Below are 16006 nucleotides of genomic sequence, written 5' to 3' on the forward strand. Positions count from 1 at the left end.
TGAAACAGAAACCTGAATATTGAAGAAGATTTCAATATTTTCACACAGGCTTGTCAGTGTGGTAAGGCCAGGGACTTCTTTGAGCTTTTCCCTGTGAACAATTGAGGCTGGAGTCGCAGGGCAAAGTCCACCATGAACAAAGACAGGAATCTGCTTACCTCAGCTGGCTGTGCAGCAGCCTGGTGTTCATGCCTGGAACAAACCAGCTCTGCTTTTCCTGAGCTTAGCAGCCCAGCAGCTGCTTACCCCAAATCAGGATTTATCCAAAAAGTCCTCGAGATCACTTTGTGCAAACTCTAGTTTTATTTCTTAAATAAAATTTTAGACAGCAAGTAGAGGCCTTACATTCTAAAAGGCCTTACAGGCCTTACATTCTAAAAATAAGTGTTTTATTCCTTGCTTTAAAATAAATCATTTATGTTCCCAAAGGTAATGGAGTGGTTATACATTTACCAGGCCTGTTTGAAGAAGCTGAAAAGAATGAAAAGAAAGGTTTGTATCAAGTAATTTTTAACCTACCTTTATATTGGCAGCCAGATCGAGGGTTTTTGTAAGCTGTTGTTTCTGACCATAAGTATGCAGTGCAGTAATAACATTCTGGATTTTAAATGAGGAAACAGTATTTAAAATGTTGAAATGTGTGGCAGTCTTTAGACGTATTTCCAAAAGCAGTCTTTTCATGGGTTTCTTGGAGTTTTATGGCATTTGATGCCACATTGGAAAGAAAATAAATGCTGAAGTGTGTGCTAAGCTTCCCTTGACCTCAAATATGGATGATTTGACCCAAAATTTCTGTGCCCAAATATAAACTCAGTTGGTTCTGCTTTGAGCAAGGCTTTAGACCCTATGACCTTCCAAGATCCTCTACTTCTTAGACTGTTTTATGTTTCTATCTAGAAATTCTCTATTTTCTGAGGCACAAATAGAGTTTAAGTGATGTGCTGTGTAGCAAATTAAACAAGAATATTTATTTAAAGAATTTTGTGTAAGCCACAGCACTCTGGCATTTAAGAAGTATCTTTGTCCATACCAAAATGAGAAAGCTGATAAGTCAAAAATGAGAAAAGTTTCTCAACAGAAACACTGCTGCTATTTGATATTGTCTTGTGGTTTATCCATTTTGTCTACAGTTATCTTAAGAAGAAAACACACAAACTAGCAAAAAGACAGAAAAAGTAGAAGTCAATGTCAAAGCTCAACCAATCAGCACAGCTGAAATCCTACCTTTCTTCATTTTTTGACAGGTTTGAAAGATTGGGAGAAAAGACTGATTATATCAGATAGAGCACATATAGGTAAGTGAAGAGTGAAGGGGAAAAAGCCCTCACAAATTATTGCTTAGCTCATGAGGCTAAATTAAATTATTATTCCACAGAGCAGCTGTGTATTTGATCTAACACAGCTTCTTATTATGTTGTGTAATCTGAAGCATGATAATGGAATCTGTGTCCACTGAAGAGTGATGTTTTTACATGTTTTCACAATGTTTAAGGAATACTCCCTCTGTTTCCACTTGAGGAGGCCTGTGCACTGTCAATGACAGCAGAGGCACTTTGTCTTGAAGTTATAGATGTCTGTGATTTAAAGAATATTTTTCTCCTTTGTTCTCTCACTATATCCATTTGATTTTCCACTGCAGTGTTCGACTTTCATCAGGCAGTAGATGGGCTCCAGGAAGTGCAACGTCAAGCACAAGAAGGCAAAAAGTAAATATTTCCAACAGCCTCATTTCATTAATAGTTACACAAATTTGGAAAATCAGTGTAATTTTGAAAAACATAAATGCTGTGTGTCTCTGAAGAGTCTTGTTGATGTTAATAATTCTGTGCTTCTGTTCTGTTCCTAGTTATGTTAGTGAACAAACTGTCAGCCAGACTCATGCTTTACTGAATACCACAAATATTAGCAATACTTATGCAAAGCCTGAAAGGTGCTAATGTAATATATTTATTATTACAGAACTTTAATATATTTTTATGTCTCAGACATCCTGCCCATTCTATGATTTCACTTTGACAAAATTACTTGGCATAAAGTGTATTTTTGCATGTATTTATACATTTTGAGGGGGGTGTTTCTTTTTACTTAGTATTGGCACAACAAAAAAGGGGATTGGACCAACATATTCTTCCAAAGCTGCACGAACAGGCCTTCGGATTTGTGACCTCCTCTCTGACTTTGATGAATTTTCTTCAAGGTACAACTATTTTCATTTGTAAATATTATGTTAAAGAGTGATATATTTTGCCTGACAGATTTGCTTTTAAGGAGATGTTTTTAAATATGTGTCTGAATTTTGTATATAAATTGTCCAGAAGGAGAAGAAAACTGAAAAGAATGTGTGTGTATTTCCTGTACTTCACAGAGTTTCTCATAATTTAAAATGGAATTTTGACCATTGGGAAATGCACTGGTTGAAGTGTCAGAGTGCTGAGTATTTTCTCCATATAGCTTTCAGTATATACTGTGCATAATATAAACTGAGTTCTTGCCAAAGGTTCTGTGAATATGTTCCTCATAGATACAATTTCAATATTTTACAGATTTAAAAACCTGGCGCAACAGTACAAGTCAATGTTTCCCACACTGGAAATTGATACAGAAGGACAATTGAAAAAGCTAAAGGTAAGGATTTATCACTTGAAATATTTATTTTAATTTTAGAAGATAAAAATTAAGTGTACCAGACATACCACTTATTGAGCTAATTTAGATGAAAAATACATATGTTCATTATTATGAGAGCTTTAATAAACAGTAGCTATGCTTTGTAGTTGAATGTTCTCTCTTACTGTAGGCATTAATGTAAGCTCTGTGGAGGATTTAATTCTCCTATAATATTTTACTTTTCTGAATGTTGTTTAAAATGACTGTTGTGTCAAAGAAGTCAAGAGAATGCAGGGTGATGATTTCAATTAGTTTCCAGTGTGTCAGTGGGACTTCCTTGCTTACTGAAGAATTGTTTGTGGAAGCATGTTTCAAGATCCTGGTATTACAAGAAAATTGTCTTTTTACAAATAAATCCAGAAGAGCAACTGGTAAAACAGCTTTCATGAATATAAAAGAAAAGAGGATGTTAAAAATATCTCTTACCTTTCCCATGTTTTTTCTTATAAGTTTTTAGAGCTGACACCCTGAGGATATTTTTTAATGTTCAAAAGGACTGATATGTTTGTCTTTTGGTGCTTGGACTAGTTCTAAGTCCCATTCTCAGTGTGGCTAGACTATAGCACACTATCTAAAGACTATAGCAACAAAATTTAGTAGGCATACCACATCTCTGTGAACAGCAATGATACAGAAATGATGGCATTCTAATGCCATAATAAGTCAAGTTTTCTTATATGAGTGGTTCAATAGATTGAAAGGAGTATAAACTAATGGTTGTATTTTTCAGGAAAACACAGTTATTGAGGCTGGAAGCTTAGACTTATCTGTATGTTTTGTCTTTCAAAAGTGGACACAGTGTTCCCTGCTTGCAGCTATTGTCTAGGGAAGCTGACATTTGTACTCAATTTGCAGGGATATGCTGAAAAAATAAGACCCATGGTTCGAGATGGTGTGTATTTTATGTATGAAGCTCTTCATGGCTCCCCAAAGAAGATCCTTGTTGAAGGAGCCAATGCAGCACTACTCGATATTGACTTTGGTAAGTTATATTCTAAACTCAGCTTAACTCCTAAGAGATCAGTTTTGTTTTGATTTGTCTTTATATTGACTTTGCAAACAGCAGGAAAATAGAGAAAATAGTCTTTCCTTAATAGGAACAGATCTCCCAGAAGTAAAGCTCATTAAAACAGAGATGGTATCATCAACAGGATTAGTGCTTAGGGTTTAAATATTGATTTTTACTGAAGTTTATTCCAGTGCAGCTGAAATTTCACTGCAGATATTCTTGTCTTGATTGCTTTTAAATGTGTGTGCACATTGCTAAACAATCCAGGTACTCATTGCAGTGCAGTTTAGGTAATTCCTCTGCCATGGGAGGAGGATTAAACTGGTGCAGCAGCCTCTAAGTCTTGCCACTACAGTTGGTCTCTGCTCTGCTTTCTTACCAATAGTCTAATTAAATCAATGAAGAAAAAATTAAGGACTTGAGAGATTCTCCAGTCCAGAGTCACTGGGCAGAGATCATAAGTAACTCTTAAGACTTAGACAATTTGTGGCAAATACTCAGAGCCACTTGTGCAGAGCATTGGGAATGCCAGTCTGTGACCTTTACATCACGCTCTCCATGAGCTTAATGGAAATAATTTCTGTGATACACAGAACATTGAAAAAAAGCTTTACACAGCAGAAGCATCGTATAATAGATCCCGTGCCTAATGGAGGTAATATTGAGATGCTTTTGAATTTCTCCCTTGTGTGCAATCCTCGGTGAAAGTTGTAAAGGATGAATGACACATAATAAAAAGAATTTGCCTCCCTCTTTGGCTGCTGTTCCAGTTTAGCTTTAAAGCCAAACATAGAAGCGAAAACCTTCTTTGAACTGATAAAAAACAGTCTTTGTTTCTTACCAATTGCTGACAGAGGGCTGTGCTGCTGTGTTTTCCTGGCAGGCACGTATCCCTTTGTGACCTCCTCAAACTGCACCGTGGGCGGTGTGTGCACCGGGCTGGGCGTTCCTCCGCAGCACGTGGGGGATGTGTACGGCGTGGTGAAGGCTTACACCACCCGCGTGGGCATCGGCGCCTTCCCCACCGAGCAGATCAATGTACGTTTAGTGCTACAAAATGGGCTCTACACAGCTGGCAACAAGTAACTGTGCAATGGTCTCGGGTTTCTGTGGTTGAGATGTCCTCTGAGGTATTAGAAAGTCTTTTTTTTTCCCAGCCTGGTGACCAAAGAAGTCGAGATTCATCGGTTCTGCTTTTCAGGGTTGTTTATTTTTTCTCATCTATTACATTCTTTCTCTGACCTGCTGAGATCTGTCAGCAGGTTGGGTTGTGGCACACTGTCTGCCCTTGGGGTGGTGTTAACTTTTTATCCTACATACTATGTATACTTTATTTACAATTATTTTCCACTACCTGTCACCTATGTTAGGCAGTCTGTCTCTACTCTAAATCAATCAAAAAGTGTTACCATCCCAGCAGAAGATGGAGGACAAGAAGAAGAAGAAAAAGGACAGGACACGACCAGATTCCTTCATCTTGCTTCTTGAACCCCCATTCTAAAACCCCAAAATTCTACTTTTTCTCTTTGTGACAAATTAACTATCATTCTACTCAAACTCTTGTGGCTTGTAAATCTTCACACAAAGTTGGTAATTTTTTCCATGGACTAAAATCGAAGGCACAGGTGTTTTTGACTCCATGCCAAGGTCTCTGAGCCCCTTGCCAGGGTCTCAAATCACCCAGGGCAGCCAGAGGAATGTCCTGGGTCCCGACACAATGGGGTAAGGGTTTTCCACTGATAAATAAGCACAGTGATAATAATGCTGAGCAATCACACCCATAAAGAGAAGAGAATTTCATTATGGTGTTTGTCATGAGAGGAGAGAAACACGAGTGTGGTGATGTTACATCGCAGTGACCACACTCCTGTTGTAATGATCAGTGTGAAAACAGATGTCATCATCTATGTAACATCATTAGGTGTATTTCACTGGAGAGAGTTTGTTGTGGACTGGAACTGTTAGTGCATCCCAGAAGAGCTTAAATTACAACAACTTCTGTGCTTAACAGCCTGTGTTCTGTGTGATTTATAGAATAAATGTGGTGTGTGTGTCAGCCAGTCATGCACAAAGGGGTCAATAAATAGAAGGGGAGAGATTTTGGTTATTTTAAACTGTCTGCTTTATTTTCATTATCAAGAAATTAGAAAGCTCAGGATGTTGATTGTGAGCTATGCATGCAGCAATCTCTAGGGCAGTGCTCTGAATCTAATTTAAGGATTTAGTCACTGAAATCCTTTATTTAATGGCTCAGATGAGTTGATGGTATCCTTGGGGTTTATGAATCATGAACATAAAGTTTCTTCCTTCTTTATTTTTACCACAGTATAGCCACTGCCAGTCTGAATGGAACAGCTGGCAGTCTCATACTGTGGTAGAAGCAAGGTGCCCTAGGTGTTTTGACCTAGACCATGTACAAGCATTGGTCTTGTCCCAAGCATTTAGAGTCTTGACCCCAAAAAGATGTCAAAAGACCAGATGAAGAAAGTAAATGCAAACAAAATTTAATAAAGGACTGAATTGTCAAGAAAATCTTCCTGTTGGATGAAGAAGGGAGAAAAGTCTCTCCTTGGAACACAAAAGTCATATTAAATACGTGATTTGAAATGCTAGTGATTGCAATACAGAAATCCTGTGCACGAGGGGATTTGTTATCTGCCTTAGTCCTCTCCTAGTAAATTTTTTTTCCTGGAAAATAGCCTTCAAATTGGCACAACTGCATTTTTCTTGCTCTTCGTCTGTATTTGTTTGTATTTGTTTTCCAGCCATGTTTTCAGTGAAACACCATCAGCATTCTCTCTGTCTTATTTTAGGAAATTGGAGATCTTTTACAGTCCCGTGGCCATGAATGGGGGGTAACTACGGGCAGAAAGAGACGCTGTGGCTGGTTAGATCTGGTCATTTTGAAATATGCTCATATGATCAACGGATTCACTGCGTAAGCATCACAGATTTTGCGCTACATTTGGAAGGGATAATTTTGTGCTTCGCAGAATAAATATGTAGGTAACATTAATATAAGTCCAGTAAAGTGTCACATTTTAAGTAATACAATGATGCACAGTGGGCAACTGAGAATTGTCTTAATGCTAATAATAATCTAATTCCTTTGAATTTTTTTTCAAATTAAGTGATTTTGCAACATGATAGCTGTGATTTTTTTTGGTACATGTTTTCATTTTGCTTTCATCAGATGGACAGTGTAGATTGAATCAATATATTGGTTTTCTAACAGTTTACTCCAGTGTTTTTGATCCAGTGCTTTCATACTGACTTGTGCCATGGTCTAAAACCTATTGGGTTTGAGGTTTGGTTGACTCTAATGGATCCTACTTGTAGGACCAATTCTGCATCATTTGGAACCACTGCCTTGATAAGTGAAATTAATGGAGTGACACAAGGGTACAGCAACTGGCACAGCTTTCATTCCAGTTCAAAAGGTTCATATATTTACAAAAGTGTAGTTGAATATTCTGTTATAAATCCTGCTTTTAATGGGCCAAGTTATATTTTCTTTGAGACCGAGTGGCTTCCTTGGTTGATGCATTCAAGCAAATTTGTCCATATATGCAAATATGGGACTCTGAGCATTTTAATATATTTTAGACTGAAACATAATTTAATATCGTTTATGCTACTAATGTTACAAAGGAACAGTGGTCTTGTTCATTAATTTATCAAAAGGGGGTTTTAGCTTTGGCACATTTTTAAATTGGATTTATATTTTGCTTTACCTTATGCAGCTCTAGTTTATGTGGAAAATTTTAAGAAGGCTTTAGGTTTCCTTCCATTTCAGCTCTGTATAATTACTGCACTTCTATCAACAAAACTATACCCTATCTGATAACTGTGATAACTAAAAAAACATGGGGAGATTTAAAAAGTTGAAGAACTGGCTCTATGGTGCTTCTTCCTCAAAAAGTCTCTTAATCCTTTCATTCATCATGAACTTACTGAGAATATATAGCCTGGACAATATGCACATACCTGTCTAAATCCTTAGCTGCTCAGATTTTTGCCAGGCAATATCTAGAATAGTGTTTTGGAGAATATGACTAGTTTTAAAATGCAGTTTTATTCAATTCAGTGAATAATACAGTGGAATAATGCCTCTTCTTGAGGTTCCATTTTTGTCTCCTGATGTGTTCATTCACAAAATTAATAAGGTTCATTAAACTGCCAGCACAGCCCAGTCACTGAAAGGCAGGATGGGATCCTTCCTAATGAGCTGCACATTGTGGTTTTAGTAACCAGATTATGCTTGTTCTGTTATAAAAGTGTAATCAGTCATTAAGTCTGTCAGACAGTTGTTGTGAATCAGTAGGAATAACAGAAATAGTCCCTGTCAGTGATGTCATGTGTCAAACCCATCCAAACCAGGCCCAGCAGGTGCCCCTTTCCACAATCAGGGTGTGTTTCCATGCACTGGGCTGAACACTGTGCACCTGTGTAAGCAGCCAAGCATTTGGAAATGTCTGGGGGTATCTCAGGGGGGTGTTCATCCCAGAGGTGTGAATTCAGTTAACAACAGTTTAATACATTTGTGTATTTCTGCTGGCTGGGCTGCTTGAGCTGGATTTTTGAAAGGGGGAAAAAAAGGAAGGAAAGTATTAAAAAGGAGATCATCATGTGTATAACTAACTGATGGTTTTTATGCAGTTTGGCATTAACAAAACTGGATATTCTTGATGTCCTTGATGAAATTAAAATTGGTGTTGCCTACAAATTGGGTGGAAAAAGAATTCCATATTTTCCAGGTAAGTTGTTAAACCTCTATCTTCATTTTTATCTTTCCTGCCTGTTAAACCAATTTTGCTTTTTAAAATCAGACTTGATTTCTTTTTCACTAGACATTCTATGGCAATTTATGGAGCTGCAGTCTCTGTATAAAGATTGCCATACCATTACATTGGCATTTTCCATTTACATTGCATTTGTTAACAATGGCAAGAACTTCAGAACAAATAAAATCTTGTGTTAGGGGCTCTGTGTTGTGCCATTAGATTTTTTATTAGCAAAATCAGGAGTCTGAAAGTCAGCAAGACTTGAGTCAGTGACTGTGTATCATTGGCAATAGCATTTAATGAAGCAAAATTGAAATAAAAGCTGTACAAAAATGAGATGGAAACAAGCAGAATAAAGCTGCTTCTGGATAGCTTTATTAAGCTTTATTAACAGCAACAACACTGTGGTTAATAAAAATATATATTGCCCCCTCAATAATTATTCACTTTTTAGATATAATGATACATAATTTTTTTACATTAATGATGTTTTCAAGATATGTGCAACAGTCTCTGCCAAGAAAAGGGGTTTTTTCTGTGGAGCTATAGGGGATTCCAGAGGCACAGGATGGATTGACAACAGCCAGCTTTCCCGCCACTCTTGGTGGTTCCTGGCTGTGGACACAATGAGAATTCCAGTGGAGAAAAGCTTGTAGACATCAGAGTTTTTCACAAAACTGATTTAACCTTGTTCTGTAAAGATGAAACTCTCTGAGACAGTAATTCCTTGTCTACTGTTTTATTCTATGCAAATCTGAACCAAAAAGTGGAAGTACTGTAAACCTCAAAAAATCTTATTTCCTCAAAAATAAAACTGTAGGGTTGTTGGCTCCATGTTGACAGCATAGAGTACATTCTACAGTTTTTCAAAGAGGAAACTGCATGCCTGGATCCTCTTGAATCAGATTTATCAGAATTTAACCTCAATTAAGAATAAAGGAGTGAATGATTGAATAAACCAGTAAAAAAATACTATTTCCTCATCTATCAGATTTTTGCTGTCAAAAGACTTTATTGGTCAAGAGTTATAGGTCTGTTCTCTTCAGGCAGAGCAGCTAAAATCAAATGTGACAAAAGTTGTTCTTCCACAGCTAACCAGGAGATACTACAGAAGGTAGAAGTAGAGTATGAAACAATGCCTGGGTGGAAAGCTGACACAACTGGAGCACGAAAATGGGAGGACCTCCCACCCAAGGCCCAGAATTACATCCGCTGTGTGGAAAACCATGTTGGTGTGCCAGGTATGTTCCTTTGTTGCTGTCCATATGAGGATGCCACAGCAGACAGACACAGCTCTATGAAAGTGCTCAGTTTGGTAGTTAGATTCACTTTATTTGGGCAGGTGGGAATGAAAGTACCAGTGGTTGGGCTGGTGGGGGTAAATGACAGCTTGCCAAGAAGCAGCAAAGGGTGATGTTCAGCAGGCAGGTCGTCTGCAGTGCTGCAGAGAGCTCCAAGCTGCTGCTGGGAAGGATTTGACCAGAGGAAAGATAAACATGTGCTGTTCTTGGCAAATGGCCACCTTCTCTCAGGGAAAACTTAGGGTTCTGTGCACAGTGCTTCAGTGTGTAGTTAAGTTGATGTCCTTATCTCCCCCTTTCTCTCTGCATTCTGCACTGCATCCCTGTTTGAACTTAGATGTCTTTGTTTTGGCTTGTTTTTCCATTCTTACTCATACAGGGAATTGTGTTGCATAACAGGTACAAGATTGCTTAGTCCAGTTCTTCCACTTTGGAAAAATGAGAATCTTAACATCAATCTGCAAAGGTCAAGCCACCCAGATTTCTTCAAATCTAACTGCTAGAGCTCTAGATGTGCCAAGAGCTAGGTGTGGCATAAATGGTGGCATTTGCAAGAGAATTTCCACAGTAACAAGCTTAGTCAGCTGGCATGTGTGCTTTTGTTTTCCATAAAGCACCTCAAAGGTCACATCAGTGGAGTACAGGCTGGTTACAGCCGTGGCAATTCCTGTATCAGTCATGGGTCAGAAAACATCTGATAGCAGAGGCTGAAACTCAGAGAATGGCCTGTGTGTGGTCAAGGACACACAAGGGATGAGTAAATACAGCTCCCCTTACCTTTATTCCTCTGGTTTGCTGTGCAAAGTCAGGATGCTTTGCTAGCTTTGATGGCTAAAGGACACCTACCCACAGTCAATTCTATAGCATGGGAAATAAAACTGCGGTGGAACAGCTACAGTGTGGAATTTGGGGTGACTGCTCACACTGGATAATGTTTATAGTTAGAGCCTTACATTTAAAAATATTACAGTATGTAGGCATCACTATCTCTTGTTCCACTTCATGCAGACTTCAGAGTCTGGCACAGCTCTGGCTTCCTCTCTGCAGGGATGTAGCTAAACATCCTGTCACTCAAAACAATTGCACTTAAACCTGCAACAAACATCCCCGACCTTCCATTAGGCCTTTCATCTGCAATGCTTTGTGTTTGTGGTATCATTATTTCATGCTTTCAAACTTCAATATACTGCACTTTTAGTCCAGTAGTGCAGCTGGAGTAGAGGGATTTTTGACAATGAAACTTCCTCCCTAAAATTGATCAGTCTGTAGTGAAACATGATGAAAGGTGAAAACTATTCCAGTTCATTGATTATAGTGTTTACTCTCAGTAATTGTTCTAACAGATGTGTTTTCCTCCCTAGTTAAATGGGTTGGAGTTGGGAAATCAAGAGAGTCGATGATCCAGCTGTTTTAAACAAATGAAGAACTTCAGTGATGAGAAGCACAACTTGGCATTCATCGGTTCCTTACTGCTTCTTCTTGAAATGGAAATGCTATTTAAAACAAATTCTTCTAGGAATTAAATAGAAAAAAACATATATTCTGTATTGTAACATTTTATTTAAGTTCTCAGTAAATTCAGTGTAAAATCTCCTTGGTGTCTATCGTCAAAAAAAGTCAAAAAAGTACTCCAAACAAAATAGGGAAATAATTTTTTTTCAATTGATCCATGTTATTATTTGAAAGTACTCTACACCTATATAGTATTTCTCCTTGCTGAAACCAGTATCAAGCCTCTTGAAGTAATTATTGGGTAACTTTAGAATTGTGAAGCTTGGATTTTTTCTTCATATGTTAAAATATCTGTGTATCTGGGTTGGCAGCACTACAACAGATACCATGCACTGAAATTGGTTGAATTATAAAGATTTTCAGTTTATAAAATACAGCAAAGTCAGGTGGGTATTTTTGACTGCACAAAACAAGGCAAACACAATTATGTGTAATTTTTATATAATGTTTTTTGATAGCCTTCTAAAATGAATGGAGAGCAGCTAAAATGTAAAATTTATTTATCACAAAGCCTATTCAAGTAGCTGAGATTACATCTGTAAAGGGGCCAAACTGGAGAAATCTGACCTGTTTAATAATGCTTTTAACTATTCTGAGTACTAACAGGCTGGACACTGTCAGGTGTGTGGCCTCCCTTTTATGCAGTAGGAAAAGGAATGAGTGAAGGTGGAAGGAGGAGAGTCCTTAGGGTACAAAACACATGAGGAGAGTGGAGCTGAGACAGCACACTGCATTTTCTCCACAAACCTAGGGCATTTCTTCCTGCTAGTCCTGTGATTGAAGTTTCCCAAGTTCTACCGTGGTACTCTGTGGAGGAACTTGGGACTTGTGGCTCTGTAAGGCCCTCGCTTCCACAGCTCATAGGTTTCCAAGAATAAATCAATGCATGACTCAATGATGACTGCTGCAGTATTTACACCCCTCACACATTTTGACCTTCTTCAGCAAAATGTAATGCCTATTTATAGAAGGGGATGACACGTGGCAGCCAGGGTTGGGACATGTAGAAGCTGTGGAGAGGTCCCAGAATCTTCAAGAATGTATTTGGACTTCTTTGTGGATCTTCTAATTTGTAATGGTTATGCATCAAGAGCTCTCAAAAAAAGCCTACCTCTTGTAGAGGACCAGGATCATTGTAGAGACTGAGTTATTCCCTAACTGCAAAATTCTCCAAGTAGATGTTCCTTTTTTATATGTGTCTCAGAGAGCTATGAGAATATTTTTTATCATTCCCATGGGGTGTAGAAATGGCATCACATCCTCAGTGGTGCCATTATGCAGTGTGTAAAAACAGCCCTTTTCTGACATGGTAACTCTAAGGGTACAAAACGATGACACTTGGCATTAAAAATGGGGGGAAAAGGAAAACCTGTCAGGAGGATGTTGTGCCATACTCATCCCCTTTGTCTCATCTCACTCAGTATCAAATAGCAGATAATGTTCAAAGCCATTTATGTCAAAAAACACTTTTAAAAGTACCAGTGCAAAGGACTAAATGCAACTGTTTATGGATGTTTTCCTGCTTGTAATGCAGAATTCTTACACCATCCAGCTCTGGTTCAGTCTCTCCATGCCCCAGATCATTATAGAGTCTGGCTTAATGCACAAGCAAATACCTTTTTTCTCTTAAAAAAAAAACCCAACAGAAAAGATCCCAAAGCTGTGAATCTTCTGTTTTAACTCCTTTGTCCATCTTTGACAAATTGTTTAATGTCACTGCTGCTGGTTTTCAATCTGTAAAATTGCAATCAGTAATACATCCTCACCTCTTCAACACTGCCTTTTGGAGTTCCCTGGGTCAAGCCCTGCAGTCCTTGATCTGAATTGAGGAGGAAGCTCTCCCTATCATAGTTATAGCTGTTCTGATGAAAGACCAATGAGATTTCTGACCTTATTTAATGTTTGCAAAGCACTTCTGAAAGGTACTTGGTAAGTGCTAATTATCACAAGCACTGTGAAGTGTGCCTCACCCATATGAGGTACTTTAAGCATAAAGATGCTTGGAGATACAGTAATTAAGTTTTGTTTTCACATGGCTTGACCCTGTGATATTTGCCTTCTGAAAGATCTAGAGCTGTTCCTTTTCTTGGCCCCATCTTCCTCTGTGCATTTGTGCTGGGAGGTGGCCACTATATTTAAATTTTGGTTGATTTATAGGCAAAGTCCACAGTGACTAACAAGCCACTTGGTGTGCTGAATAACTGGATTAAATGATCAAATCTAAACTGAGTATTTGGCATATTGGAGACAATAGCTTTTATACCATAATTTTCACAGGATTACTTTCCACCTAATCTTTGTATTTTCCATTTTTCCATTAAGTATCCATTAGATCCACATGGCTTGTCCTTGCTTTCAAGGATTCATCAAAAAACCCAGTGATGTTGTCAGTGAGCATGACGTAACAGGCAATTATCCCATGACTTACTCTGTTACCATAAAAAGAATATCATGCATTTCATTTCATAGCATGGCTATTTTAAATAAAAGTTCTACTCCTATTAAATTTTACATGTGCTCTCATTGAGTTAAATGTGAATAAGTTCAGGCTTTTATGAAAAAGCTCTTTAATCTACTGAGAGACACAGTGCTTAATAGGAATATTTTAACATAAATCTCCGTTAATTTTGGCTGTTTTCCATGTATGTTATTTTGTATTGTTTGGAATTTCATTTAATAACAATCACTGTGATGAATTTAACTACTTCTTTCTCCCCAGCCATATTCAATGATAATGGCTAAAACTGGCTGATGCATCATCCTGTTTGATATCTGGATGGAAGAATAAGGAAAAATGTTTACTGAAAAGCCGTAATTTGTGGTAAAGATTACAGTTTTTTTTTTAAATAGCAGTTACAGATTCACTCCTGCACAGTAATGTTTTTGAGATATTTTCTGACACTTACAATATGGCCTTCCTAGTGAGATTTGCACTTCCTAACACATTCAGGATAGGATTTTGAAGCTTTTGTATTTGGCTATATATGGTCTTACAGTTCTGGCATAATGCACTTTATAACAGGAAAGAAAATGAAGCATTTCCATAGTAATGTGCAATCTATACTAACACCTTATGCAGATTTTTTCAAATGATTTTTGATCCACACCTGTTTATTTTGTCCTTGAAGATGTATTAAAACAGATTTGAAGTAACAGTTTTGGTCTCCATTCCTCTTATTTTTTAACAAAATATACTTCATACAAAACCTGGTTTAATATTTCATTAATTTTAGAAAATAAGTAGCAGCATTAGTGAATGAAGGTATGTTTTCTCTCAGTCTATAGATTTTCAGTGTTTGGCCTTTTTTCACAAATTCCACAAACTTTTTATCCCTTTCCCATTTACAGACTGAGCAGGGATCTACCTTTACCACTGGGGTTTGTGGTTAGTCATCTTTAGTTAGCTCACCTGAGTGACCAATGGTTTTATAAGGAAAAATACATTTTCTAAGTGAGGCAGAAACTCTTGCAATAAAAGTTGGTTCAGAACTGATGGGAACTCCATGAAGCTCTTTATCAGCAACACTGAGAGAAAGCAAAGGTCAATACTAACTCAGATAAACAATTATCACCTCTAAAACTGACTGGGCTTCAGACAAGTCTGTTAGGGCTTCCAAAAGCCTCCATAGAAACCATTCCCTTTCTCCTCTGTTTTAGAAGGAGTCAGAAACAGCAGGTAAGTGTCCTTCCCAGTAAATGACAGCAGGTCAATGCCTCACACACCACTCAGGGCAATGCCTGATACCTGTGAGAGACTCGATCTGCTAATGAATTAGTATTTCTTTATTTCCTTTGCATCAGTTATGTACACTCACTTATGTATAATTTCACATAGAATGGTCTTCGGTGGCTGAAGCATCTTTGGTAGTGTCATCTAAATCCATGTCAGGCTGGCAATGCCCAAGTCAAAATACCAAACCCCCCAAAAAACCACACACACAAAAACCCCAATGTTTTAAAAAGACCCCCCCAAGCTGAAGAGCTGTGTCTAATGTTCGGGATGGAGTTAAAAAATAGACATTCCTGCCCCTAACCTCTGACAGTAATACTTTACATGGGGTCAAGCTCTAGCCCACTAATTATTCCCTGTGGAAGTGGTCTTGCCTCCTGTACAGTAACATGTCCTGTCCATCAGAGAGCTGGTTTAAAGTGTCAGATGTTGGCAAAAAGGATGAGCTCACATTACCCTTTTAACTGGGCATCAGGCAAGAAAGGAAACCCAGCTCCAGCCATCTCATTTCTACAAGTGCCTGTTTGTGGCAGCCCATCAGGGCTGTAACCTGGTGGTTTGTTGGTCACTAATGAGTGTGTCAGTGCTTGCTTTGTCTCTTTATCAGATCCAGATTGCCAGTGACAAAGAGGATGCCTGAAGCATGGAGCCTGCTCAACTGACACAGTGCTACATGGATCTGTGGTATGGGGAAAGTGGGATTGTACAGGCTGCTTCAGGGAGGTAGGGAACTGGATCCTTTTGTTCCTAAATCACTGGTCCAACACAAATGAGGTTTGATAATGAGCGCGTTTTACAGAATAATTGCAAGATTTTGCCATTGAATCTCTTATATGCTTACAGGAAATTAGTTGTTCTAAGACACTTTCATGTGTTATTAATATCTGTAGATTTCTGGAGCAGACACTGTTCATTAAATATTTGCCCATCAGCTCTATGAGATGGTAAGAAAAATAAAACAGGAGAGAAGCACATACACTTTATATTTTCCATTAATGTAAAA

The 16006-nt window shown here is 38.1% G+C and overlaps 1 protein-coding gene across 1 annotated transcript in view; it reads left to right on the top strand.

The window, feature by feature from the left end:
• Window positions 1–14428, top strand: part of ADSS1 (adenylosuccinate synthase 1) — a 28481-nt gene extending 14053 nt beyond the window's left edge. Inside the window, exons 3-13 of the mRNA XM_066552198.1 lie at window positions 430–492; window positions 1245–1295; window positions 1640–1706; window positions 2090–2197; window positions 2544–2625; window positions 3523–3649; window positions 4560–4714; window positions 6490–6614; window positions 8336–8433; window positions 9552–9701; window positions 11123–14428. Coding sequence (XP_066408295.1) covers window positions 430–492; window positions 1245–1295; window positions 1640–1706; window positions 2090–2197; window positions 2544–2625; window positions 3523–3649; window positions 4560–4714; window positions 6490–6614; window positions 8336–8433; window positions 9552–9701; window positions 11123–11175 — 1079 coding nt within the window. The 3' untranslated portion in view covers window positions 11176–14428. The remainder of the gene's footprint in view (window positions 1–429; window positions 493–1244; window positions 1296–1639; window positions 1707–2089; window positions 2198–2543; window positions 2626–3522; window positions 3650–4559; window positions 4715–6489; window positions 6615–8335; window positions 8434–9551; window positions 9702–11122) is intronic.
• The last annotated feature ends 1578 nt before the right edge of the window (window positions 14429–16006 follow it).

The sequence above is a fragment of the Molothrus aeneus genome, chromosome 6, assembly GCF_037042795.1.
Source record: "Molothrus aeneus isolate 106 chromosome 6, BPBGC_Maene_1.0, whole genome shotgun sequence".
Lineage (NCBI taxonomy): Eukaryota > Metazoa > Chordata > Aves > Passeriformes > Icteridae > Molothrus > Molothrus aeneus.